Source organism: Alligator mississippiensis, chromosome 5 (assembly GCF_030867095.1).
Source record: "Alligator mississippiensis isolate rAllMis1 chromosome 5, rAllMis1, whole genome shotgun sequence".
Taxonomy (NCBI): domain Eukaryota; kingdom Metazoa; phylum Chordata; order Crocodylia; family Alligatoridae; genus Alligator; species Alligator mississippiensis.
This window is the reverse complement of record NC_081828.1, coordinates 8,229,463-8,254,965: the sequence shown is the minus strand read 5'-3', so window position 1 is coordinate 8,254,965 and position 25,503 is coordinate 8,229,463. Positions and strand designations below refer to the sequence as shown.

Genomic DNA, 25,503 nt, shown 5'->3' with positions numbered 1-25,503 from the left:
AAATACCAAGTTCATACTTTGATGCTGATATAGTCTGGCACACGAAAACTACAGAAAGATAAAGTGCTATTTGTAACTGATTTTTTTTTAAATGTTGAAATGCTATGGAAGTATTCTTTTGTATACTTGTTTTCTCTCACTGGGGTTCTCAGGAAAATAGTATGTATAAGGTTATTGTAGCAAGCAGTGGCTGTGCAAATTATAGCTGTGCAAAAATTTTGGTTTGCATGTTGTGATTGTTTTTATGGGGAAATACACATTTATATTTACAAATTACTTAAATGTAAACTTCTGCAGTTTACAAAAGCAAAAACTTTTGTGAAACACTAAACATATAAACTGTGGGAAGGATGTGTTGGAAGATGGGACGTTCTGTGTTTCCCTTGACGGGGGGGACCCTTTTCTTAGATTTGAGTACAAGCAGGGGTGGGAGGAGGAGTTATGGCTCCAACTCCAATCCCAAGGTCAGAGTTGGCTGCCAACTCTCTACCGCCTGCCCCACACAGCTTCTGCTCTCCTTCACCTTTGCTCCTCACTGCTGCTTACCCTTCCCTTGTAGCTCTGTCTCTGGCTGGGGCATGGAGCATGTAGCATGTGCTGCCTCCAGCCGCAGACTGGCGATGCAACAACTCTTACAATGGCAGCAGCTTCAGCTCTGGCCCTAGAGCTGAGACCAGAGATGCTCCCACCACTCTTCTGCCACCACTTTTAGGCTAGAGGGGCACCCCAGCAGGAGCCAGAGTTGCAATCAGAAGGTAAATGACAGTGGAGGGGAGGGACAAGTTATGGGAGGCTTAGCAGGGGGCACAGGCACTGGGGAAGCAGGTGGGAAGGATACAGGAGGGGGCAGCAGGGAGTACAGGTGCCATGGGGACAGGCACGGGGCTTGCAGGAACTGGTGGTGGGGCAGGCAACTGGGGGAGTTAACTGGCAGGGACAGGCAGCAAGGGGCGGGGACACCCCTGACACCTGGCCTACCACCACCTGCCTCCTTGCTACTGCTTGCTCCACTGCAGTGGTAGGGGGAGGAACCAATTTAAAATGTTTCTTCAAAAATGAGATTCTTGACATGGAAAATTATAATAAATTTATAAATTTTCCATGTGTAGAATATAATTATTGGGGGGTTGTCTTAAATTCACTCATTTTGGATTTGGGTAAATATGGCTGTGCTATCTTCAGAGGCCAATAAAGAGCAGTTGCAGGTGCTGCAAGAAATAGAGGAATCCTTACCCAAGTTTTTTCCGGTTCAGAATCTATTAAAAGCTGGCTGCTCAGTCACAGGTCACCTTGCTTCTGAACTTCTTTCAGGTGGAAAGCAGACCACATAGTGAAGATTATTAGAGGATATGAAAATCTTGATTGTTCATTTATCTTGCTTTTCTGTAAAAGGAAGAGGGAAGGAGCCTGTTTGATCAGAACCAGTCAGAGATTCATGAAATAATTACCCTCCCCCAGAATTAAAACATGACAGCAAAAGATACTGTTAGTCAACTTTATTTTTTTTAAACTTCAGAATTTAAGAGTAAATTTTTAAAAATAATTTCCTATTGAGATACATTTCTATTATTGACTTTTATTATTCTAGCCAGCTTGTCAATCTTCTTATTTTACATAAACTTATTCAAATCATTAATGGGTTCTGGGAAGTTACAGTCATCAAATTTAGTGAGACTACTGCAATCTAATGGATGAGACATGCAAATATTACTCATGGATCTTTGTGCTGACTTAGAAGTGGGTAAATGAATTATGTCTTTACTTGAGTTCTCTACAGTCAATGTTTCATTAAAGGGAAATAATATGGCAGTATTGTTTTCAATTCTTGACTTAGGAATCCTTGCTTTTACTAGTTCTGAGAATTTTTTTTTGTAGTATTTTCATCATCTTGATCATCACTGGATAAGTCATTTGAGACAAATAAAGCAGGAGCTGTATTTTTTTCTGTTTTGTTAATGTTTGGTAAGTGCAAATTCTGATTTTCCATTAAACATTTTTTTGATAAAGAAACATGGGAGGAGGAACCATCCGATAAACAGTCACAAGTTGCTTCTGTACTGCTGTGCCACGATGTAAATGAAGATGACCTGGAACTTGCAGTCAAACTGCTGTTTGGCATATTCGGGCTGCTTTCTGAATCTGAGCTGTCACACATGACTGTTTTTGTAACGGGACTAAATTCACCAGTAGTACAAACATCAGGAGCTGTAACAAAATTGTTTTTTATATTGTTCATTCATTATTTTTTGTGAATTAAAATATAACAAGAACAAATTAAATTATATTTACTGAGATTATTTTCAGTGCAAGATTTTAAAGTATAGTAATAATATTCCAAAATTATCATATCTGTCTGTTCACTTTTTCTTCTTTCTATGTTCTAGTTGTACTTATTAAGGAGTTGTTAAGGAGGTAAGTTTCAAAAGCACCTCATGGTTTTAAGAACATAATTTCCAGGAACTTTCAATGATAATGGTGCTTTTGAGAACTTCCCCCATAATTCACAAGATTATAAAATTTGCTGCATTCTGTTACAATTTTTTTATAAGTGGGTGTGGAATGAAGTCTAATATCCAAGCTTTACTGAAATGTGGCATATGACCAAAAAAATATCAAAATAAATTTTGGTGTATTTTTTCAAAGGTATATTTTGGTATTAGAACATATAAGTCTAGTATATTAGCAGATTCTTCATTCAAGCGTTTAACAACAACCTACAGAATGTAATGTCTTCAAAAAAGCACAATTTTGGGGGACTGAGAATAAGGATCTGGAGAGTTAGCATGTATTTGGAGCAGCATAAATACATTATAACAGAATCAAAGCAGTACTGGGTGTCAGGAAGAAGATGAAGAAATATTACACAACTCCCACTGAAAATAAACTACCTGAGTACCTTTGCAGCCTAAGAATTCTTCTTAAAACTTATACATTGTGCAACAGATTTTGAGTGTACAATAAACTATGACCCAGTTTGATTTGTTGCTTCATAAAGTCTTATACATGGATAAAATTTCCATCCTCCAATTCTGAAAGCCATTTTGTTTCGCCTCTTTGCCAATGGTGGCCTCCTTCACAGAAATAAGACAGGTCTGAAGAGTGTTTTAAAGAGTCGTACAGAAGATGGTTGATTGATTTAGAAGACACAACACAAAAACATACGGCTTTACAGACTTGGGGCAGTATACTTTTCTTGAAATCCTTCTTAAGTCATAGATTGGTTTACCAAATCTTCTGAAAATGGAATTTAGAACTCAGTGCATATTATTAGCACAGAATCATTTTGGATCTGCTAGCAACTTAATTCTCAAACTAGCAGAATAAAAGCACTTTTGCTTCCCCTAACACTTGTGATTCATTATGTTATTGAATTATGTTATCAATGGGATTTCCAAAACTTACATATAGTCTGTTACTACTGAAAATTCAGTAAAAATTACTATTGTACTGTTAAATGCCTCCACCAAAATAAAGGAAGTTAAAGGCCACAATTCTTCCTTGAAATGATATAAAGGGGCAAACCCACAAAAGTAATTAAATTGGACAGAATGGTTATATATCAGTTACTACTGAAAAGAAAGTGAGTTTAAACAGCATTTAAACTATGATATATGCTTACCTTTCCAGATTTGTATGTTATACATAATACTTGGTATTTCATAGTTTCTAGGGTTGGAAGAGACCTGAACAGATCACGTCCAACCCCCTGCCCTGGGCAGGAATGAGTGCTGGGATCATAATACCCCAGCCTCCTCTTGAAGACCCCCAACCTCCTCTTGAAGACTCCCAAGGTAGGGGATCTAACAAAATTACAAAGTGTGCATCAGTACAATGTAGGCGTTAATAGCACAGTAAAATCATTTTTGTGGTCTGTGATGTAATGAAGAAATATGGCTTTTGCTTGATAAAAAATATAATTGTAGTTTGTGTTGCAAATTATATTTTAGAAATGCAGACTAATAAATTGTTCTTGTGAACTTGTGGCATCATCAGTTAGTTCTTGAATCAGACCACTGCAGTTTTGGATACTAAGCTCTCTGTTGTAGAAGCCCCACCTTGTGGACAACTGCCTTAGGACAGGACATTATCACAGAATTCTTGCTCATTTCCAGAATGTCCTTTGAGAGGGGAGCAGATTTATGGCTTTTATTGGGATTTGAAAAAGCTTTTTCTTGAACCTTTTTATTTCCAAATCTGCTTGCAGAGGTCCAAAGCAGAAATACCATTTGAGATCCCCAAATTAAAATGTCTGAATTATCTCAAATGTAAGTGCACAATTTACTTTTCAAGGAAGCATTGTGCTTCATCAGAAGTTATGGATACAATCCTAGGCTCCAGAAAGGCCACTTTTACCTCCAGATTTTTTTTTTAAATACGTTACTCTTTCTCCTCCGTGCATATAGCCAGGATCTTCCTTATTTCCTAAGAAGGGAAAGTTTGCCAGTGGAGGTTGCTTGCATCCCTAGAAATGGTGGGACAAGCATAGGAGGGGAAAAAAAAGCTTGAGCTAGGCATCATGTACCAGTAAATCCTCTTAAGTCAGCAAAGGAGAACAGATGTTGCCAGGCTAGCAGGGGACTGTGCGACTAAGCTGTCTGAGAAGTAAAAGAGGCTCACAGGAATATAGTAAGATGCTTTATATATTACAACAGTTTGACTGGATTTGTTTGACGGCTATCACAAGCCACAGGAGCAACCCAGTAGTCCGAACTGAGGGGGCTATAAGCAAAATTTGACTTTGATATATTTGTTAGATTCTATATCTATTATAGGTCAAAACTGTATTTTACAAATAAATTTTACTTCCTGTCACTTTAGAAATTAATGTAAGATGAGGCAGTTTCTTATAAATTTTTAAGTTATATTTGATTGTTTTCTAACCGTGGCTAAAGTAAGATTTTCATCCCTCAGTACTCCATTCAGGTTTTTCCTCCAGACCACTAGTTGATAACTTAAATAGACAAAAATCATCGCACTCACAGATAACATTCTCAATAAGCTAATGAGAACATTGGATTAAAACTAAGAGTTATTTTAATGACACAGACAAATTATAAAGAGATAAATTTAGAGATATCTGATTTTAATCTTAAACATATTTGTTGACGTGCCACTTAACTCGCTCCTTTATTTCCTACTTGAAGCAGAAGCCTCACCCAACTAGACTCCTGTATCATTTAAGGCAGGGGTTTTCAACCTTTTTTTTAATAAGTGTACCCTGGGGGGCATGGGGGTGGTGAGCAGCTGGACATGGAGCGGAGGAAGAGGAGGAGTGGTGAGTGGCCAGACATGGCACGCAGGGCTGGTGGGGAGGCGAGCGCTCTCACCCTGCCCCAGCCCAGCTCCTGTGAGGCAGCAGTGCAGGGTGACAGCGCTCCATCCCCGCATACCCCTGGGACCTTTCAAAGTACCCCCAGGGGTACGTGTACCTCCTGTTGACAACCCTTGATTTAAGGGATGGAATGTCTTCAAGGGGTCAAAGAAAGTAACAGAAATTCTAAGAAGGGTTCAAATTCACAATTCCAACTAAGGCCCAGAAGAAGGAGATTTTGAGGTTGTAGATCATCCAAGGTAAGAATGGTAGGCTGAGAGAAAGGTCTCCTGAGTCTGGAAAGTTTGCAATTAAAATATGTATTTCTTGATGTAGGAAGAGACCTCTATGGAATGCATGCTACCTCATCATTAAAAGAGTGAAAGAGAATAGCGGTTCTGGTCATGAATGACTGGTGCCTCCTGAGACTGGGGGGGCACCACAGCGGTGAGTGGGGGCTGCCCACAGACGCCAGCAGCCACATTGGCAACGAGGGGGGGGGTAAGTGGCAACAAGGTGAGGGGCGAGCGACAGAAGCCAGCTGTGACTCTCGTGGCGGACAATCTCATGGGGGGGCACATGCCTCCCCATGGCCCTCCTACACATCGCCTATGGTTCTGGTCTTTGCATCTCAAGAAGTATATATTAGAATTAGAAAGGGTACAGAGAAAGGCAGTCAAGATGATCAGGGCTATGAAGCAGATGACAGACCAGGAGAGACCAGTACTATGCCATTTGGAAAGGGGAGATATGACAGACACCTATAAAATCATGAAGGTTGTGGAGAAATTGAACAGTTATTGACTACATCCCAGAATACTAGAACTAGGGGACACCCACTAAAATTAGCAGTAGACAAGTTTAAAACAAACAGTAAAAGGTATTTTTGCAGGCAGCACATAGTTAACTTACAGAACTTGTTGCCACAGGATGATGTAGAGGAAGATATTATAGCCAGTTTTAAAAAGGGATAGGACAAATTCATGGATGATAGGTCCATTAATAGCTATTAAACAGAACAGTCAGAGATTTTCCTCTGATGTCCCTAAATCAATGATGGTGGATGCCATGGAGGGTATAATGGGATGGATCACTTTTGATATGTCCTGGTCATATGCTCTCTAAAGCATGTATTATTGCCACTGTAGGAGGAAGATACTGGGTTAGATGGATCATTGGGCTCACCCCAGTATGGCACTTCTTATGTTCTTAATAGCACAGGCTGGTTGGTCTCTTAAGAGAAGAGCCCAGGAAGAGATAAAAACTCCCTGGAAATCTGTATGCCAGGAGATGAAGCCATGTAACCTTTAGGTAAGATTTCCAAATCCTAATATCATGGGAAGAGTTGATATAAATGCTAGTAAGAAAGCTGTGGGACCTAGAAAGGAAGCTGTGAATTATTATGTTAAGCTTCTAATCAGAGGGCTCTAAAATCAGGGAAGGCACTGGTTGGGGAAGGGGGAAGAGTTAATGATTGTCTGGAACTCTAACGTAACGGGTGAATCCACAGTAGCCTACTAGGGTTAAGATTTGTGAACCTCAGGTTGAGGAATAGGACTGTTTATTGATCTAGAAAGAGTGCTCTGGAAAGGAATGCATGCTGTGTCAGCGGTTTCTTGTACAGGTGTTAGGACATCGTTTTAATGTCACCATACCAGACCCAGGAAGAGAGAAAATATATAGTTTTATGTTTTAAACTATAATTATTTGTACACGCTTACACCAAACCCAGGAAAGAAACTGAGAAAGTGGCTGCATCAGGACACCAGAGTGTAAACTGCCCTTAAAGGAATGCTTTAAATTAACTTTAAATTTACTTATTGTATGCTCTTTTGTCAATATGTATACTTCAATAATCTGCAATAGTACATCATCTCCGAAGCTGAACTATAAAGTATACAGGTGTTTAGTTATTAATGCTGCAAAATAATGTGTAGTTGCACCAGCCTTATTTTTTAAAACCAGAAAGCTAACGGCTGCGTAAAGATGAACTAACTCCATTGAAGAAACAGTATTACATGGGTAAAAAAAGTTATGTAATATGTAAATTATGTAACTGTGGGGAAGGTAAGAATAAGGCTTATAGGCAAACCACTAGTATTTAAGGATGGGCCAAAATGAAAAATGTAGAGAATCAACAAGAAGGTCATGTTAAAGAAAATAAATCTTTGTCTTCATCTCTTTACTTTGGTGGAAACATTTCAGTAAAATGCAGTTTTCTTTACTAGCCTCTGTACTTTTTATTCTTTTAAAATCACAAATTTTCATGTAATAGTTGTACTGCCACTACAATCTTATGAGACTTAAAAGTTTTTTTATATCAAGAATTTTGACAACAAAAATATAAAGGGTCAGTTCCGTAATAAATTTATGGAAAAGTATGCTAGCTGAGGAGAAAGCTTGATGTATAAAGTTACTACATGGCTGAAAATATATTTTCCTTGGATTTTTAAATTGTTTAGTAGTAACATTTGAAGGCCTTCTGTTACAATTTCATTTTCGATGACTTTGCAATGGTGTTTTCTAATCAGGTTTGGTATTTACTTTGGAGATTTTATTTTTCTTTATTTTATTTTAGCTTTCAACAGCATAGACTATTGCAGGCTGGACTCTTTAGAAGTTATAGTACCTGTTGCTGCTGCTGCTTGATTTTTGCTTGCTTCCTGTCATACATAAAACAGAATGTTACCAAATCATTAGCATGTTAAAGTAAGTTTTATTTGATTTGATTTGCTAATTGTGTAAAATTACCATATAGAAAAATATGATTAACAAAGCCACCTTTAATGGTTTCCTAAAAGTGATTTCTTTTTAGATGCATTCCAGGACTCAGTCACTACTTGCAAACAGACTTTTAGTTACATGAATTCAACTGGAATATTTGGATTTAAACATTTTTGAACAAGGCACAAACCATTCTTGAAAAGCAGGAATAGTAGTTTGGGTAGGCTGAATTTGCTTCTTCAAAGTTCTGGTTTGTATACAAGACTACACAGGATAGATTTTCACTTAACAGGTCTCCAGATTGACAGGATAAAATGTCATAGTAATTAACAAAAAAAGTGAACCAATGAAATTATTAAGTGCTGAAATTAAAATAATTAATTCCAGTTTATGCTTAATTTTGTTACAGTTGATAGACCAGTGTTCAGTATTGTACAACATACAGTCAAGCCCAAGCCTACAGTTCTCTGCACTACTATCTCAGAGATGCAAGAAGGGATACTCACAATATGTTACACAGAAGACTTGAAGTTAATTTTAGGTGACATCTCTTTTAATTAAATTAGCTTGGTTAATGGGGTTGCGATATAGCATACCTAGCCCACTGTTAGGCAGAGAAAGTTTAAATTTCCTTCAAAGAGAACCAGGCGCATAATGTGCCATTTCAGACAGGATTTCCATTTATGTCAGTGGTGGCCAACCTTTCTGGCAGGCATGCCACAAATTAAACCCTGGCCTCTACTTGAGTGCCCCTCTGCTTCCTGTCCTCTGGTCTAGAGGCATACCTGACAAGAGTTTGTGCCCATAGGTTCCAGTATAGAGGCAGGTGGAACTTGAGTCCTCACCTGTCCAGAGCAGAGCTGGGTACAGCATGCTGCTGCGAGACAAGATGTCACTGCCAAGAGCCAGGTTCTGTCTTCCCTGGAGCCACAACTGCTGCAGTTTTACACGGTGAGGAAAGTTCTAAACCACTTAACGTGTTGGTGGCTGCAGGACCAGGGAAGAGTTAACCTAGCTCTTGGTGATGACCTGACACCACCTCTTGCAGCAGCATCCTGCCCCTGCTCCACTCAACACAGCCAGGGATTCAAGCCCCTTCTCCTTTCCTCCCCACTGCCTCTATTCCAGTGCCCACCTTTACTGAATACCCAGGGTTTATGTGCTCTGCACAGCAGCTGCCCATGGCACTTAAGTGTCCAGCTGGTAAGTCTATGGGGGGGAAGGGATATGGTGGGGGAGCAGACTGAGGCCCCCCAAGGTGAGGGAGGGAGTGGGGCAGGGGTAGGGGTAGGGGTAGGGGCAGGCACTGCCAAGCCAGGGTAGTGAATGTGACCCTGGAAGTGGGACGGAGCCACAGGTAGCTTGTCCAAGAGGTGTGGGAGGGTGGGGTGACTCCCTGCTGCTGCATGCACCTCCAGGGGAGTCATGGGGGGCATGTGCCCCCCCAGACTTTTGTGCGGGGTGAGGGCAGGCTGCCTGCTGCAGGCTCGGGGCCAGGGACTATGCCAGCCTCTTCTTGGTGGGGGGGCGGGGCCAGGGCTGCGTTCAGGGTGGGTGGGGGCAGGGTGAGTGGCGGCACCACTGGGAAGGGTGGCTATAGGGTGGGCTATAGCCACCCCTAAATTCCTTGTAGCCACCCCTCCCAGTGCCCTGCCCTCCCAGGTAAAGAGATATTTGGGCTTTTGGCCCCTGAGGCAGTAAGGAGGGCTTTTTTATTAAATTGTGGAAAAACATACGAGATGCAAATTACTGCTAAAGTAGCCACTTATGAAATAGTTAAGCATGCTGGCATTTAAACTGTCGTTTTTAGGTTTCATACAATACCTTAAAATGAATTAGGGTTGTTCATCTTTCCAGGTGTTTCCAAGAGGTATGCGTTCTTGTGAAGATAACAATATACAGATTTATACTTTATTCATGTTTTCAGTGTTATCTTCAGAACCATAACTTGTAGAGATGGATTTACAGGACACTATATATTAGATTCAGATTACTATTATTACTGGAATATTTGTTTGGGAGATATATCTACTCAAGACCATCAAAGCACTTCTTGCTATTAACTTAAAGAAGATATTAATTCAGTGCAGTCTGTACTTCCTGATACGTGATATGCCTATTAAATATAACACTGAAAAGTTCTCTCATAGCACTTCATTCCATCCAGGAAGAGCACACACCAACTACTGAAGCTTTCTTAGCCTGACAAAGGGTTTTTGAACCCGAAAGCTTGCTTAATAACTATTCTCCAACCATTTGGGTTGGTCTAATGAAAGATATCAAATTCACCCAAGGAACCTTGTCTGCCTCATAGCACTAATACGCCTGGAAATATTTATACTGGAATATTGGAAACAGCTTGCTGGTACACAGGAAGGATCTCAGCAGCATGTTAAACGGAGTTTGACTTTGTGGGGGCCCTAAACAAAGCTAGAGCTCTAACTAGAAATAAGGCCAAGTGGTTGAGGCCCCATAAGGACTACTTTAAATATTCTGGCTGCCTCACTTTTCATCATCAGAAATATAACTTTGATCTAGCAAATAAAGATGCAAGTAACTTGGGGTCTAATCTTTAGAGACACTGCCTACCCACCACTCCCATTGACTTCAACTGGGACACTACTTGCATTCAACCTGGCACTCTCCCTTTTTTGCTCATATCTTCTAACTAGGCACTGGGCATAATCTTATTTTAAGATATCTTACAAAATACTTTCCTTTTGAGTTAAATATCTCACGTTACTGAATTAATTTGTTGGTTTGTTACATATGTCTAATTTCTGAGCAGTATCCCTAATAACTAGCTACAGAATTATTTGCCATAATGCTCCATTATAGGCATACTGCATCCAAAGAACTGGAAGATGCTTTACTCACAGTTTGGGAAGGATAAAGTCTAAACACTTTATTGCATACAAGAGGTAACATTTAACTTTTAATTACTCTCACAATACCACCTATATGAAAACAAGAAAAGAATTCAAAGCATGTTAGGGTTACATTTTACTTTTAGAATAGATGTGTTAGGTTTTACCTGTAATTTTCCAGCATGAAAATACTGAGAAAGAGAAACAGGTTTATAATATTGAGCATCTGTTGATACAAATCCGTTTGGGAGCTCCTCATCTTCTGCAATGCTTCCTAGAAACTGACAAATTTTTCTGAAAGATACATGACAGAGTTAGATTACATATGACATTATATAGTATGCAGATTTATGGACATTTCTGAATTCACAGTAAACTAATAAATAACAAAGTTACTTATCAGTAACTGAAGTTCTTCAAGACGTATTGTTCCCATATACACTTGTGGGTTTCCAAGGTTCACTTGTGGGTGTTTCTTACCCTGTGTTTTGATTGGAGACTCTTCTTTCTTAGCAATATCAGCAGAGTATGTGTTAATCCTCAGTGGTTCATGGTACTCCATGAAAGATATACATTGCAGCTCATTTGCCCAGTGACAACCCACTGTGTGGGGCTTGGGAATTTGGCAGCCAGTGAGGGTAGTGATATTAACTGCCACCACGAAATTTCTTGACCCATGAGCAGTCCTTGGGCTGAATGCTATGGCTTCACTGGTCACATCTGGCTCGCAGGCCAGAGGTTGAGCACTTCTGCCTTATGAAGCTGCATATTTGAAGGGTGTAGGGAGAGACAGGCAGGTGCTGGCTGGCACAGAATCAAACTTTTAAGGGTTGTAGGCTTACCTTAAACAAAAAAAAAAAGTAGAGAAAATAACTCTTAGCACTCTTCCTAAGGTGTTTTCTGGGAGGAAGCTGTCAAAATGGAAAAGTTTGGGATTGTCTCTGGAGCTTAAAGGTTGTCAGGAAATCCACCAGTGCTCTGTTTCTAGTCAGGCAGCTGAGAGGAACTAAGGACAGGAACAGCGCACTGCCTTTTACCCTTTCACGTGGAACCACAAAGAGAGGTAGAGGTTTCTTTAGGCCTCACCAGAGCTCACTTTATGGATACTGATAAAACAATAAATCCTCCAGTTGAAGCTTAGGGCAAGAAATTCACCCACAAGTGAACATATTTAGGTGGATAATTACTCAAAGAAGAAATGATATCTAATATAAAAGTTTGTTTTCATATTATTGCCATTTTAACATAGAAAGGTGCACAGTCATTTAGAAACCAGACATGAACAACAAGCAAGATTGAGATCTGTAATGCTTGTCTGTATAAACCCCAGGTTTCTGTTCTGTTTTGATGGTCTGTTAAGCATGCACAGTCAAAGCAAGGCTTGGAAAAGCCTGGAAGGAGTAAATTGTTAACCTCCTGACCTATTTGTCAGCAAGCATGCATGTTTGATACTTGAGCTGTGGTGGGAAAAACAAGAGTGGCTGACAGGTGAGGGGGTGACATGCCTGAGGTCAAAGTGAGAGATGAGGGAAAGGCTGCTGCAAACCGAGTGATTGGCAGGCACTGTTGACCTGTGATTGGCTAGTTGTATGCCTTCCCAGAGCCAGTTGGATCATTCCGTTAGTGATTTCAGACCCTGATGTGAAGTATCGCCCTGCGTTGTACGTTTTGTATCCGGATTCCCTATTTTGCTTGTTTGTTATTATTGTTGTCCTGGTTCCATTTTGTCCTTGCCATTCCTGTCATACTAGTTATTCAATAAACTGACTGAAACAAGCCAGACACTAGTTTTATCTTGGCTAACCAATAATCTATTTCCCCCACCACTTTTCCAGTACTCTGATTAACACAATTAACACTTTAATCAGAGGTCCCTGCCAACAGTTGGGATATTCTGAATTTAATTTCTAATAAGGAACCCACTCACAAACAGTAAAGTATGTTTCAAGCTAGAACTATATATATAGGAACTCAAATATACATATTTTGAGTCATCTAAATAACCCCATTTGTATCAATAAAGATCATTTTCTATCACATAGAATTTTATCGCATACCATCACTGTTAAGAAACCTACTAAAAACCAGTGATACCGGAGTTTGAAAAATGAAGTCCTCAAACTTAAATTATGTAGAAACTCAGATACACATTCTGAAACTTCTGCATGACTATTTGAATTATCTGGGAATAACCATTTATATAACTTTTTCAATAAAGGAATTTCCTCCTTTACTTGTATTCCTGATTATCAGGGATCCTGGTTTTCTCTGATTTAAAAAAAATCCCCAATTTTCAGATTATAAAAAGTAACGCCAAATCCACATTTTTCCATGACTTAAATTAAACACTACTAATATATAGATACATATATAGTTGTGTTTCATTTTAATAATGGAAAAATGTGGATTTAGATTTACTTTTTTTAACCAAAAATTGGGGATTTTTTTAAATCAGAGAAAACCAGGATAAACACTGTGTATCCTTGCTGACCTCTCTCTTGCTCTCTTCTTTAAAACAACAGTTATGGATACTCTGCTTGTGCTTCCTCTACACTTCTTTTTCTAGCTCTGCCCATCCCCTTGCTGCCTTCTTTCTGGATTCTCACTGTGTGAACTCAAGGACACCAAAACTTCTGTTTCCTTTTTATCTTAAGTGCCTATCTCAACCTCACAATTTCTTCTGCCATATTTCTCCTGCAGTGTATGTACTTTGATCATAACCTTCCCAATGGTTATGCCTTTCTTTTCTTTCCATTAAATTAGCTCCTCTGACAGCTGTCATTTACCAGCATCTATCACAGTTTACCTTGTACCTGTCTAAATTTGGCTGTCCTTCACCCAGTTCTTCTTAAGTAGAGAGAGAAATAAAATTAGAGTTCCTAATTACCCTAAGAGCCCAAGGAATCTTATGACTTGCTGCAAAACATTGAATAATTTCATAATATACTTTGTCTTTTAATAACTAAGGAGCTGTGTATTTTGCTACTTCTGCAGCCCAAGGGTTTTGCATATAGAAGGGGCTCCTCCATCACTTTCTATAGTTCCACCCTCTCAGGGCTCCTAGGGATCCCTTGCAATTCTACCAATAGATGTCAGGGGTTCTTGGTGTCCCCCATTTTGCTAGCATCTCAGGTGCTCTGAATCACCAACCCTTTATTATTTCCTTCACCCTACCAGCAACTGTATGTCCTGCCATTCACTTCTCCATTATATCCCCCAAATCCCATGTCTCCTATCCCATGTACCTCTGCATTCAATTTTCTCCACCTCCAAGGAACTTGTGTGCCCCGCAGTCTCCCTTCTGTCAGTTCTGTGTGCCTCCTGCTCCTTCATCATGGCAGGTGTTCTCTCTATCTCCTCCCTCCACCATTTTGCCTTCTGCTGCTTAACAAGGGCTGTGTATATCCCTGATGCTCATACCACTGTTCCTCAGTCTCTCTTTCCCAGAAGTCTGTGTATCCCCTCTGTCCCTCATCTCCTCTTCTGTGTATATCACACACTCTGTGTGATTTTCCATTCTCATCTGCTAATCTCATTTCTTGCCTTTCTACCATGATTTCAACATTGTTAACTGTATTAGGGAATATGGGCAGAAGTAAGATTGGGGTGGGGGGTGGAAATTATGTTATGATGGAATGTTTCATTGGTTGTCATCAATTTGTTCCTTGATTTATAGATATCTACAGAGGTGGACAAGCAAACTGTTGCTTCTGAAGAGACATGGGATGTTCTGTATGACTCTTATACCCTCTGTTCACATTTTCTATTTTTACCCAAATCAGAAGAGATCTGGCTATATGTGCCTGAAACACTCTCAGAAAATTGGAACTGATCAGAAGAGGTGATATCACAAGTTACCTATCATGTTTCAGATAAACGGAAATCCTGTGAAGTTTGGTGTCAGACTTGCTTCACTCAGCTAATGAGGCCCAGCATTTGATAAAACTCGTCTTTAACTTAAAAAGTTAACTTTTATGGCTCAGATTCACACAAAAATAAAGTCTAGCTATATGTTTATTTAAAAACTGCATTTTCTTACTCAACAGATAAACTTATTGTTTATTCAGATTCATATCTATTTATTTTGCTAATTCAAAGAAACCTATACTTTTCCCAATATAGTTATAGAGGAATAAGCACAATTTTTTCCATGATGCATCAATATAATTATTTAATTATGGTACTACCTAGAGGTCAGAACTAGAGTGGGACCCAATAGTGCTGGACACTGTGCAAACATGTATAAGAAATTATTCCCATTCTGAAAAGCTCACAGACTAAACGGAATCACTATTTAAGTTCCGGCTGCAAAATATTTATTACTAATGATATGTGAAAGCTGGAGAAAAAAAATTGATAGCTGTTTGTGCAGTTAGTTTCACTGTTTCCTAAGCATTTTATCTGCTACAGAGTCCTGTTTGGGGGGATTAGTCATAAAGTGTAAAGGAAAAAGAAATAACATTTAAAAGAATAGGAAAATTATTAAATCAGCACAATTTTGTATCATGATTTTAGGAGAAGGTATATAAAAGTTTTTAATTAAACTGTTGAAATTGAATATATTATATTGATATGCATCTCTAAGAATATTTGAAAGCAAATGAAAGCGCTCCCCCCTTTAGATAGCCAAGCAATTCTTCATTCCTGGATGGAACCAGGGGAAGATTAAGGGGTGATGGTGCCATTGTCACCCTGGCCAGGACACGGCTGGGGGGGAGGGCTGCAGGTGTCCATGCAGGTGAACAGAAGATTGATTCATGTCAGCCTTGGCGAACCGCAACACCTGGCACGTAACACCTGGCGTCTGAAAAAATACATTACACCCAAGTACCTAAAAATTGCAGGTATCCTCTTCCTCTCCTATCTGCAATTCAAAGAGATAGCTGGTGGACAAAGGGGCTGGCTACACAAAAGTTGCAGTGCCATCTGGTGGACAAAGGGGCTCATTATACGTCATTGTGTGAATTTCTGTTTTCATGTGGCGGATCCATGGCTGTGTCCACTTAGTTTGTGGCGATGCAAACTAAAATACATTGGGATGTGTTTTACTTAATTGCAAAGAAGACATTTAAATCGCCAAAAAAAAAAAACGTATGTGAAAACTGTAACGCAGTTAAATTGCAATAAGGCCAATTTTCGTCACGTGTACAAGCGCTCAATGAAAGCAGATGGCTGGATACTACACTTCCCTTTATGATCTCAAAATAGGAGTACACTGCACCTTTTAAGAATAAGGCATAGCAACCTGCCCCTTACTCTTTCTCTAAAATAGATTTTCAGCATAACACAAGTTTACTAATTTAAGAAGAATCACTTTATAAATAATAAACTTATACTAAGAAACTGTTGATCGTTAAAACAGCAGTGTAAATATATTGACTATCAGAGGGTACTAAAGAACAAGTTTCATCCATCACAAGTTGTTTAATTGTATTTGAGCTTTAAAAACTATTTGTTTAGGTAAAGAACAGAGGGAATAACAAAGAGTCTGTTTTGATACTTAAAAAAGAAAGAAGAAAATCTTCAATAAGGTATACAGACAGATGTTTTGGTAGTATTATTTAGCATTTATTGCATTATTGATCTTTAGATCTAATTTTTACTGTGTGTTATGCTATTTTATAACCCAGTCATGCTTAAAAAGACACTTACATTTATTTTGCTGATTACTTAAAGTGAAAGATTAATGCCCTACCTCCTTTTGTAAAACAGGCAAAACACTGCTAATCCCAGAGCAAAGATGACAATTCCAACAATAGTAGCACCTGCTACTAAAACGGAAGATAAATGGCTCAAAAACTCTATATAAACAAAAACAAATTTAATGTCAAAATAGCATTATTTTATGTAACAAAGTAACTTGTATGTTTCACATTAAGCTTTGTTGTATTGATTTACCACAAAGGAATTTTTATCTAAAATTTCAGATGGGAATAATAAGTTAGCGTTTTCAAACTGTGATATCATATCACATCATAAGTAGTTATCTTAAAATGCCTGTGTTGGTTTTTTCTGCTCTAATTTTCCCTGGTTAATTATCATCACCTGCATGGCACACAATTCTCAGTAATGCCTTATTTTAATTAAAACAGCTTTTTCTATTGTTAACACTATAACATGCTATCTATAACAACACTCAAGGATTTTATAAGCAAATATTCTAAAATACGCCAAAGAATATTTTGGTCTCATCTCACATACAGCTTGAGTACCAATCATTGTGTTCTGGAAACTGCCCCTTACTCCTAATTACAACTGTAGCAATAGTAGTTTCATCCCTGTAATATTTTGCCTCTACCTCTGCTCACGCACTTCAACTCTTCAGTTGATTACTTCCTAATAATATAATACTTATATAAAAAGAATGCATATTTTATCTTAGAGCACGTGTTGGCAACCTTTGGCTGCTGCGGGCAACTTCTTGCAACTCAGCCTGCACTGTGGGCTGCAAATCTCTGCATCCCCTGGCAATCAGCAGATGTAGGACCTTAGCGATGCCTCCTTTGCTGCTCCAGCTGCAACATACTGTTGATTTCCTGAGCTGTGGTGGGTTGGATCTGGCTCATGGGCCACAGGTTGCTGACCCTGCCTTAGAGAAACCGTGGTTCTTTGAGCGCTGTTGGACACAGATAGATAACTTGTATGCAAGAGTTTTAAAACCACTAGCCTAGGAGCTCTCTTTAATGATGATTTTAAATAACTCTTGGAACACTTCATAAGTTTCAGAAGATTAAAATAAAACTGATGCTGAGCCACTACTTATAAAAGGTAGGTGGGAAACCCAGATCTGTCAGCTTGACATTGATCCTGGGCAAAAATAATGTTCCTAGGACTTGATTAAAGCACAATTAAATGACAGAAATAAAATGCCAATTAACAGGCACTTACGGAAATTAGATCCTGTCAAACTAATCTGATATCGGTTTTTTTACGAAGTTACCAATGCCACTGCTTAATGCACTCAATCATCCAAACTCCAAACTGAAAGTAGGGTAGCCACCTTGGCATGACGTTGAGCATGCAATCTAAAGTATATTGTGTGGCATCACTGCATTAAGGGTAAAAACAGACGCTGCTGAACTGAATGGCTCAGCTGTAGGAGGACAAAGCCTTGCTCATACTCTGGTAAAAAGTTGAAATCTCTCCTCTGGCCTGGCGGGGGCAGGGTGTCAAACTCTGACCCACGGGCCAGATCTGTCCTACAGCACTGTGTCATCCAGCTCCTGGAGCTCCGTACAAGTCCAAAACTTTGGTGGCAGTGGAGTGGTGCCACCACTTCCCCCACTGCTAAATCTCTGGACCCATGGGAAGCCCCAGGCCCTGTGCACTGAATTCATTGCCCAATCCAAGCACATAGGGCTGGGTGGAGACAGTGCTGGCCCCAGGGCCCAATCCAGGTGTGGGGGACCTGGAAGAGTCAGTGCTGGGCCCTCAAGACCCAATCACAGCATGCAGGTGGTTGGAGGGAGTAGTGCCAGACCACTGGGACCCAATCCTGTTGCACAGGTGGCAGGAGGATGTGGAGCCTGGCCCCCCAGAACCCAAGCCCAGGGTGCAGGGGCAAGAGGCAGCTTTGTTGGATCTCTGGGACCCAATCCTAGAGCATGGAGGGCTGGAAGGAGTGGTGCCAGGCCAGCAGGGCCAAATCCTGGTGTACAGGGGCAGAAAGGGGCAGTGCCAGGCCCCCAGGGCCCAATCCTAGCACATGGGGCACTGAGGGTGGATAAGAGAAGGCCAGACAGACACTTGAACTGGATGATTTAGCCAGGGATGATCCTGCCTTGACCAGGGAGTTGACTAGATTACATCCTGAGGTCCCTTCCAGCTTTACTTTTCTGTGATTTGATGACATGGACTAGATAGTTCAGGCAGGAAATTCCTATATTCCTTGTTTCCAAATATGAATGCAATACACTTACTGCTTAAATGGCACAGGGCACTATAAATACATAAAAGCAGTTCTCCACATTTCTCACTGGTTTCCTGTTAGCTTCTGCGTGCAATTCGTGTCGATAATTAATGTAAAGAACAAAAGGGCACTGAACCCAGCTCTCCCTGAGATTGCTTCCTCTCCTTACAGCTCAAATCCTCCTATGACCTGATCTTAGGGTTGCACTCCAGATGGCAAGAGACACAGTAATGATTTTTGTCTGAGGGAACCTTCCACTCAGCCTACCAAAGCTTGAGTTAAACAGCCTTTACAATTAAAACTGAAATTTGGTTCCTGTGTTCAAGCTGGGTTTTTCACTGAAAATAACTTAGAATAGATAGCTAAAGATTGATGGGATGTGGGGAAATAATGGTTTTTTGTGTGGCTATAAGTTCTACCACTGATACTGATTTTTAAATGTATATTTGCTTTTAGATACCTATTAGGTGATTTATAAAACAGCTTACAAACAAAAAAGTGTGAACAAAATGTATAATGAAGATTGGTGGTCCTGTTCCAGCAGGCAAATGCTGAATTTAAAACTTTAATTTTCAAACTTTATTTTAGAAGTACATTTTGTATTTTATACACACAGGTGAAATTTCATGCCAGCAACAGGTCCCATAGAATGGTCTAATGACTATGAATCTGTTAAGGCATACTGGTTCTTAAATAGGCTTTTCCACTGAGGTGGTTTTCATACTATGAAAGGAGTTTATTTTCAACTAATAAAATAATAAATATAATAAGTATATTTTATATATGAGTGTTTGTCATGCATCACAAGCTTTGCATGTGCATAATTTACCATGCTTAGAATTATCTATATAATTAATTACATAGCTATTTATGTAGCTGTCATAATTACAAGTATACAGAAGCAAAAGGTGGTGTGCAGCCCCAAATCTCTTACAAGAAGATTATGGATATTCTGACTAAGGCACAATCCCTTCTAGACTTCTGTGAACACATGGAAAATGTATCATTCCCACCGAGGGAAAAGAAGGATTAAGCATTCCCTATGCACCCCAGACAGTGCTATTATGGGAGGCCCAAATACTGTCACACTGAATATCCTTTCTTAGCTGCAGAAGAGTCATTCATCATTTTGTTTGTATTATATATCATATTGAGAGGGCTGAGAAAATGTCTTCTAAAATGTAAAGTAGATCTTCTTTGAAAGTCTGCCTAACAAAGTTAACTGGCTTAATTTACAATTTATAATCATAAAATGAAATATAGATCAATCAGCTTACCTACAGGTACCTTTACACTTTCACCATTTGCTGATCGCTTCCTTCTTCCTTTGTTTAATGCACTTGGAGAAGAGGGTTTTGGAGGATGTATCAAAGATGTTGATGAATTCTCTCCTCTCTTAAGGTTTTTATGCTTACTACCAGTGTTCTCAACTTGCCTGTGAGATACAGCTGCTTTTTTGTCTCTAACTTTTAAATCCTCTTGAGCATAACTGATTTTTTTCTGTTTTATGTTCCATAAAGGTAGTATGCTATGCTTCTTAATTTTTTCCACTTGATTTGGAAACATTGTTTGTGCCATCAATGGTGTGAATAATGTATGTTTAACATTTTCAACAAAGTCTGTAGTTGGAAGGACAAAATTTAACTTTGCAAACTCTGTACAGTCATTTCTGGAGGAGTATGCCATTCTTTCTACTCCAAATGCTGTTCTTTCTTTTTCAGGTATATGCCCATCATCTGCATTTCCTTTCCATTTCTGTTTTAGGGAAGCTTTAATTTTAAAAGGCTCATTTTGTTTTCTTTCATGAATGGTAGATTTGGTTTTATATACTAGCCACATTTTCTGCACAGTGTCTTTTCTTTTGTGAGGGATCATCACTTGTGTAAAAGATTTCTGATTTGCTTCAACAGATATTGCAGCTATTGCTTTAGCTTTTTTCTCTTTAACCTGAGCCATTACTTTGGTCCTCACTTCATGGAAGCTTTTACACCATATATATTTGCTATCATTAGGTCTGTGTTGTGCACTCCCTGTTATGTATGCATCTTCCACCTCTTTGTTAGTTGGTTGACCTTTTTGTAATACTATGGCTCTCTGTTTCACTAGGTTTAAAAAGTTCAGAAATTTAGTATTAGGCCTCACGGATGTTTTTCCTGATTTTCTTTCCCAAGTGCTTATTCCACTTGGTTTACTCTTTAGAGAGCTTGAGCTTTCCTGAAACCCTTTAAGGAAGTGTCCATATTTCTGAAGTTCAGTATGCTGACTTTTCTTATCTGTACTTATTAAAACTTTTCTTGCATCTGTTAGTCTTTTAGGCTGATTTCTTCTAATTGCATTTGTTTTTTGCTGGGCCCAAGTTTCAGACCTCATTTCAGCTAATTCCTTTTGTTTGGCAGATGTTAAAAATCTGTCATTAGTGTGCTTATTTTTTTCCTTTTTCAGAGTTTTAATATGATAGTGTTTTCTTTCAAGAACCATCTGATTTTTTATTATGGTTAATGCCAAAATACTTTCTAAGTTGTTCATATTTTTTCTGGAAAGTGCTCTTTCAACTGTTGGCAATAAATCTGTCTTTGATAATGCTGCAATAACTAATGATGGTTTAGTCCCTAAGTATTTAATACATGTATCAAGACTGTCAAACAGTTCTCTTTGAAATTTCATTCTTGTTTTATTTGTGGGCTTTTTTTCAATAATTTGGAATTCATTCAGTAGATCTGAATCCATTTTATGTTGACTCAGTGTCTTAGTGTCTTCAAATTTCCCAAGTTTGAAGATTTTTCTTGGGTTTTTTGTTAGCTTCATGTTTGTTTCAGTTAGTTTTCCATTTCCTGTCCATTTTCTGGAAACCTGTGCTTTCATGCTTTCATTGCCAATCAGACGCGGTTTATGTTGATTCATCAAAACATTTAAAATATCACTGAGCAGCTTTTGTTGGTGCTTGTACCTGCCAACTTTTTGTCTAGGTGCTTTTGATTTAGTTTTAAAATTTTTGTAATTTCTACCAATTGTAGAATTGTTCTGCTTACCACCATGAAGATTTTGACAAGTTTTTTTCCATGCTGACTGTGCTGAGTTCACAAGTAGTGACGTCTTATTTGAAGAATTGTTTGCTGTTACTAATGTTCCTAGTTGATGTTCTTTTACATGATCTGCAAAACAAACAATAAAATATTTTTTTAAATGGCTCCTAAAATATACTTGTGAAAAACAGAACTTTTACTTCCATTGAACATTGGCTTTGACTTGAGTAAATAGGTGGAGAAATACTGCAGGATTCCCAAATCTCAGGAAGCGGAGAAATACTGTAGGATCCCACTGACCCCAGTGCTGCAGGATCCCTGAATCCCAGTAAGCAGAGAAATACTGCAGTATCCCCAAATCCCAGCAAACAAAGAAGCACTATAGGGTCCTACTGATCACAATATTGCAGGATCCCCAAATCCCAGTAAGTGTAGAAATACTGCAGGATCCCATTGATCCCAATACAACAGTATCCCTGAATCCCAGCAAGCAAAGAAATACTGCAGGATCCCAGAATCCCAGCAAGCAGAAAAAGAGTGAAGGATCCCAGTAAGCTGAAAAATACTGCAGAATCCCACTAGTTTTTGCCATTTCATACTTAAAAACATATACTATGTCAGGATTTTCCTTTGCCAGGTAATTTAGTGCAGTGTTTCTCAACCAGTGGCATGTGTCCCACTGGTGGGACTCAAAGGTCATGTAGGTGGGACTTCAACTCGCTGCCCAATTGAAAAAATTGGTTGTTTGCACTTCAAATAAATGAATCAACAGGTATCTCAAACAGTGCAATTTTGTGGGTTTTTGTTTTTATCATGGTGGGACCAGGGTTTTTTGACAAAATTGTTGGTGGGATGTAAGGTGCAAAAGGTTGAGAACCGCTGATTAAGAGTATGTATAAGATTCTCCAGTTGATGTAGGGACTCCTGTAGCTTTTGTTTCAGGCCATATGTTTAATTTGCTTTTAACATCCAGGTATCTTTCCAAAATACACCCTGCAATAGCAAACTTCTCCTCCTTGCATGTCTGTAGGGTGGCCATCGAGGTACCTTAATAGAGGACAGCTGCATTTAGTGTATAGTGATCATGTTCTTTTGACCATTCTGAGTTGAAGGACGTCTTTCGTTTGGGCATTTTGAATTAAGGGTGATGTCAAACTGATTCTGAAGACAAATGTTTAAGGGCGGCAAGCAACAGCTATAATGTAAGGATGTAATTAGGAAGCATGACAAATAGGACCTTTGTTGGCATTCACAGGACCAGTACAAACACGGGATTAATTAAATGACAAATATATTAACCAATGAAGACAAACAATCTGAAGTTCAGTTGTGGGTTGGAAGGTTGGGTGTCTCAAGAGAAAAACAGAGGACATAAAGGCGTTTGGTTTCGTATCAATAGAGGACAGACTAGCAGAAACTGGACTGTCCTCTATAAAACCAGACGAATGGCCATCCTACATGTCTGCCACGTACACAGAAGTCCCAGTGACCACTGTGTGACTCAGTGGCCCAGCACATGGTCTGATTCCAGCTTCTCTCCATTTCCAGGGTCCTGCTCTGTCAGTCCCACCTCATTTAGCTCCTTATCCACGGCTACGGACTTTGGGTTGCCAACTCTATTCATCACATGACAGTGTGCAGGCTTTGTATCCAGAAAGCAAATGCACATGATCCTGCCTCTCACTTAGCTCCTTATCCAAGGCTGTGGACTTGGGGTTGCCAACTCTGTTGTGAGAGGTTTCATCACACGACGCAACAACATTCATGATGGTGCGCAGGCTTTATCTCCAGAAGGCAAATGTACGTGACTATTACATTAAAAAAAAACACCCACGGGAGTATTGTATAAATCGGATTCAACGATCCATTACTTCCTGGCCTCTTGAAGGCTCAGACTAAGTTTATTTGAATCTCATTTATCTTAAGCAGCCTCCTGGGAATTCATCTCCAATTCCTGGAGACTCCTGGAGGGTGGGCAACGCTGTGTGAACTCGACGTGTGATATTATCAGCAATCTTATATAAGATATTATACAGGGTCTTCATAAAATCCTTGTGCACTTTTAAACTTTAATAACTTAGGTTGTAGGTATGATAGAAACAATCAGTAAACAGCATTTAAAAGCAAATTTATTAAAGTTTTAGGACCACTAGCGTACACAATGCTAGACTTTATAAGTAATAAAGAATTTATTCTTAAATAAGATGGAGCTCCGTGCCACTACGCTCTGAATGTACAGGTTCCTAAATGACGTTTTCCCAGAGAAGTGGGTAGGCGGAGGTGGACCAGTTGCTTGACCTGTTGCTGTTGGACTTCTTTTTATGGGGACATGTTAAAAATTTAGTTTACTTGTTACAACCATGTTCTTTGGTGGAGCTTAGGGCCGGGATCACCACTGCAGTTAGTGCAGTAACTCAAAAGCAACTGGGAAATGTTTTCAAGGAGCTGGAAGATCACATTGAGCATTGTATCACGATGGATGGCAGTTATGTTGAAGTCTAGCTGTCCTAAAGCTTTAATAAATTTGCTTTTAAATGCCGTTGACAGATTGTTTCTATCATACCTACAACCTACATTGTTAAAGTTTAAAAACGCACGAGGACTTTAGGAAGACCCTGTACACGATACAACAATACATAATGTATTACCTATACATCTATGACCACATATAGACATCGCCCATATCTATAATAATACATCATATATTATCTGTGCACCCATGAATACATGTAGAGATCTCCCATATCTATAATACATCTGTGCACCTATGAACACATATAGACATCTCCTACATCTATAATAATACATCATACATTATCTGTGCACCCATGAATACATGTAGACATCTCCCACGTCTATAATACATCATACATTATCTGTGCACCCATGAATACATGTAGACATCTCCCACGTCTATAATACTTAATATATTATCTATGCACCCATGAATACATGTAGACATCTCCCACGTCTATAATACTTAATATATTATCTGTGCACCCATGAATACATGTAGACATCTCCCACATCTATAATAATACTTAATATATTATCTATGCACCCATGAATACATGTAGACATCTCCCACATCTATAATAATACATCATACATTATCTGTGCACCCATGAATACATGTAGAGATCTCCCATATCTATAATACTTAATATATTATCTATGCACCCATGAATACATGTAGACATCTCCCACGTCTATAATACTTAATATATTATCTGTGCACCCATGAATACATGTAGACATCTCCCACGTCTATAATAATACATCATACATTATCTGTGCACCTATGCATACATATAGACATCTCCCATATCCATGAATCTATAATACAGATATATTCTCTACAGATTCTTCCCCATTTTTTCTGTCCTATCCGGGGGTTGCTGCTGCCAGCTGAACTCTCCACCCTGCCTTGAGCTGCAGCACGAGGCTGGAGCAGGGACCCGAGAAGCGCGCCCCGGATCCCCGGCCCCGTCCCGGGCCTCACCCGCCCGCGGCTCCCTGAGGCGGGGCGGGCGGCCCAGCGCGGGCGGCCTTGCCAGCAGCAGCAGGCTCAGGAGGGCGGGCAGCATCTCCCCGGCCCTCGCCATGGCCCCGCGCCGGCCCGGCTCCAACCGCCGCCGAGGGAACGAGGCCGGGCCCCTTCCCGCCCGC

At 39.5% G+C, this 25,503-nt stretch overlaps 1 protein-coding gene and 1 long non-coding RNA gene across 4 annotated transcripts in view; one reads left to right on the top strand and one right to left on the bottom strand.

The window, feature by feature from the left end:
* The window catches only part of LOC132250724 (uncharacterized), a 32,495-nt gene extending 17,525 nt beyond the window's left edge, over window positions 1-14,970 (top strand). The window contains exons 2-3 of one of the 2 annotated variants that reach the window (XR_009462310.1): window positions 3,664-3,791; window positions 14,579-14,970. This is a non-coding gene — a long non-coding RNA (uncharacterized LOC132250724). Of the gene's footprint in view, window positions 1-3,663; window positions 3,792-6,459; window positions 6,784-14,578 lie in introns of those variants that run through there. The other variant, XR_009462311.1, reaches the window with a different exon arrangement.
* Window positions 1,482-25,439, bottom strand: LOC102570877 (uncharacterized). 2 transcript variants are annotated; one of them, XM_019479207.2, is made up of 6 exons: window positions 25,337-25,439; window positions 20,089-21,963; window positions 16,598-16,703; window positions 11,070-11,196; window positions 7,941-7,974; window positions 1,482-2,205 (listed from the first exon to the last, which is right to left on the bottom strand). In XM_019479207.2, the coding sequence occupies exons 1-6, from the start codon at window positions 25,437-25,439 to the stop codon at window positions 1,850-1,852; spliced, it is 2,601 nt and encodes an 866-aa protein (XP_019334752.1). In that variant the 3' UTR covers window positions 1,482-1,849. The 2 variants fall into 2 exon arrangements, with proteins under 2 accessions (XP_019334752.1, XP_059583806.1); XM_059727823.1 differs by lacking the exon at window positions 7,941-7,974 and having other exon boundaries at window positions 2,020-2,205.
* Between the last annotated feature and the right edge of the window lie 64 nt (window positions 25,440-25,503).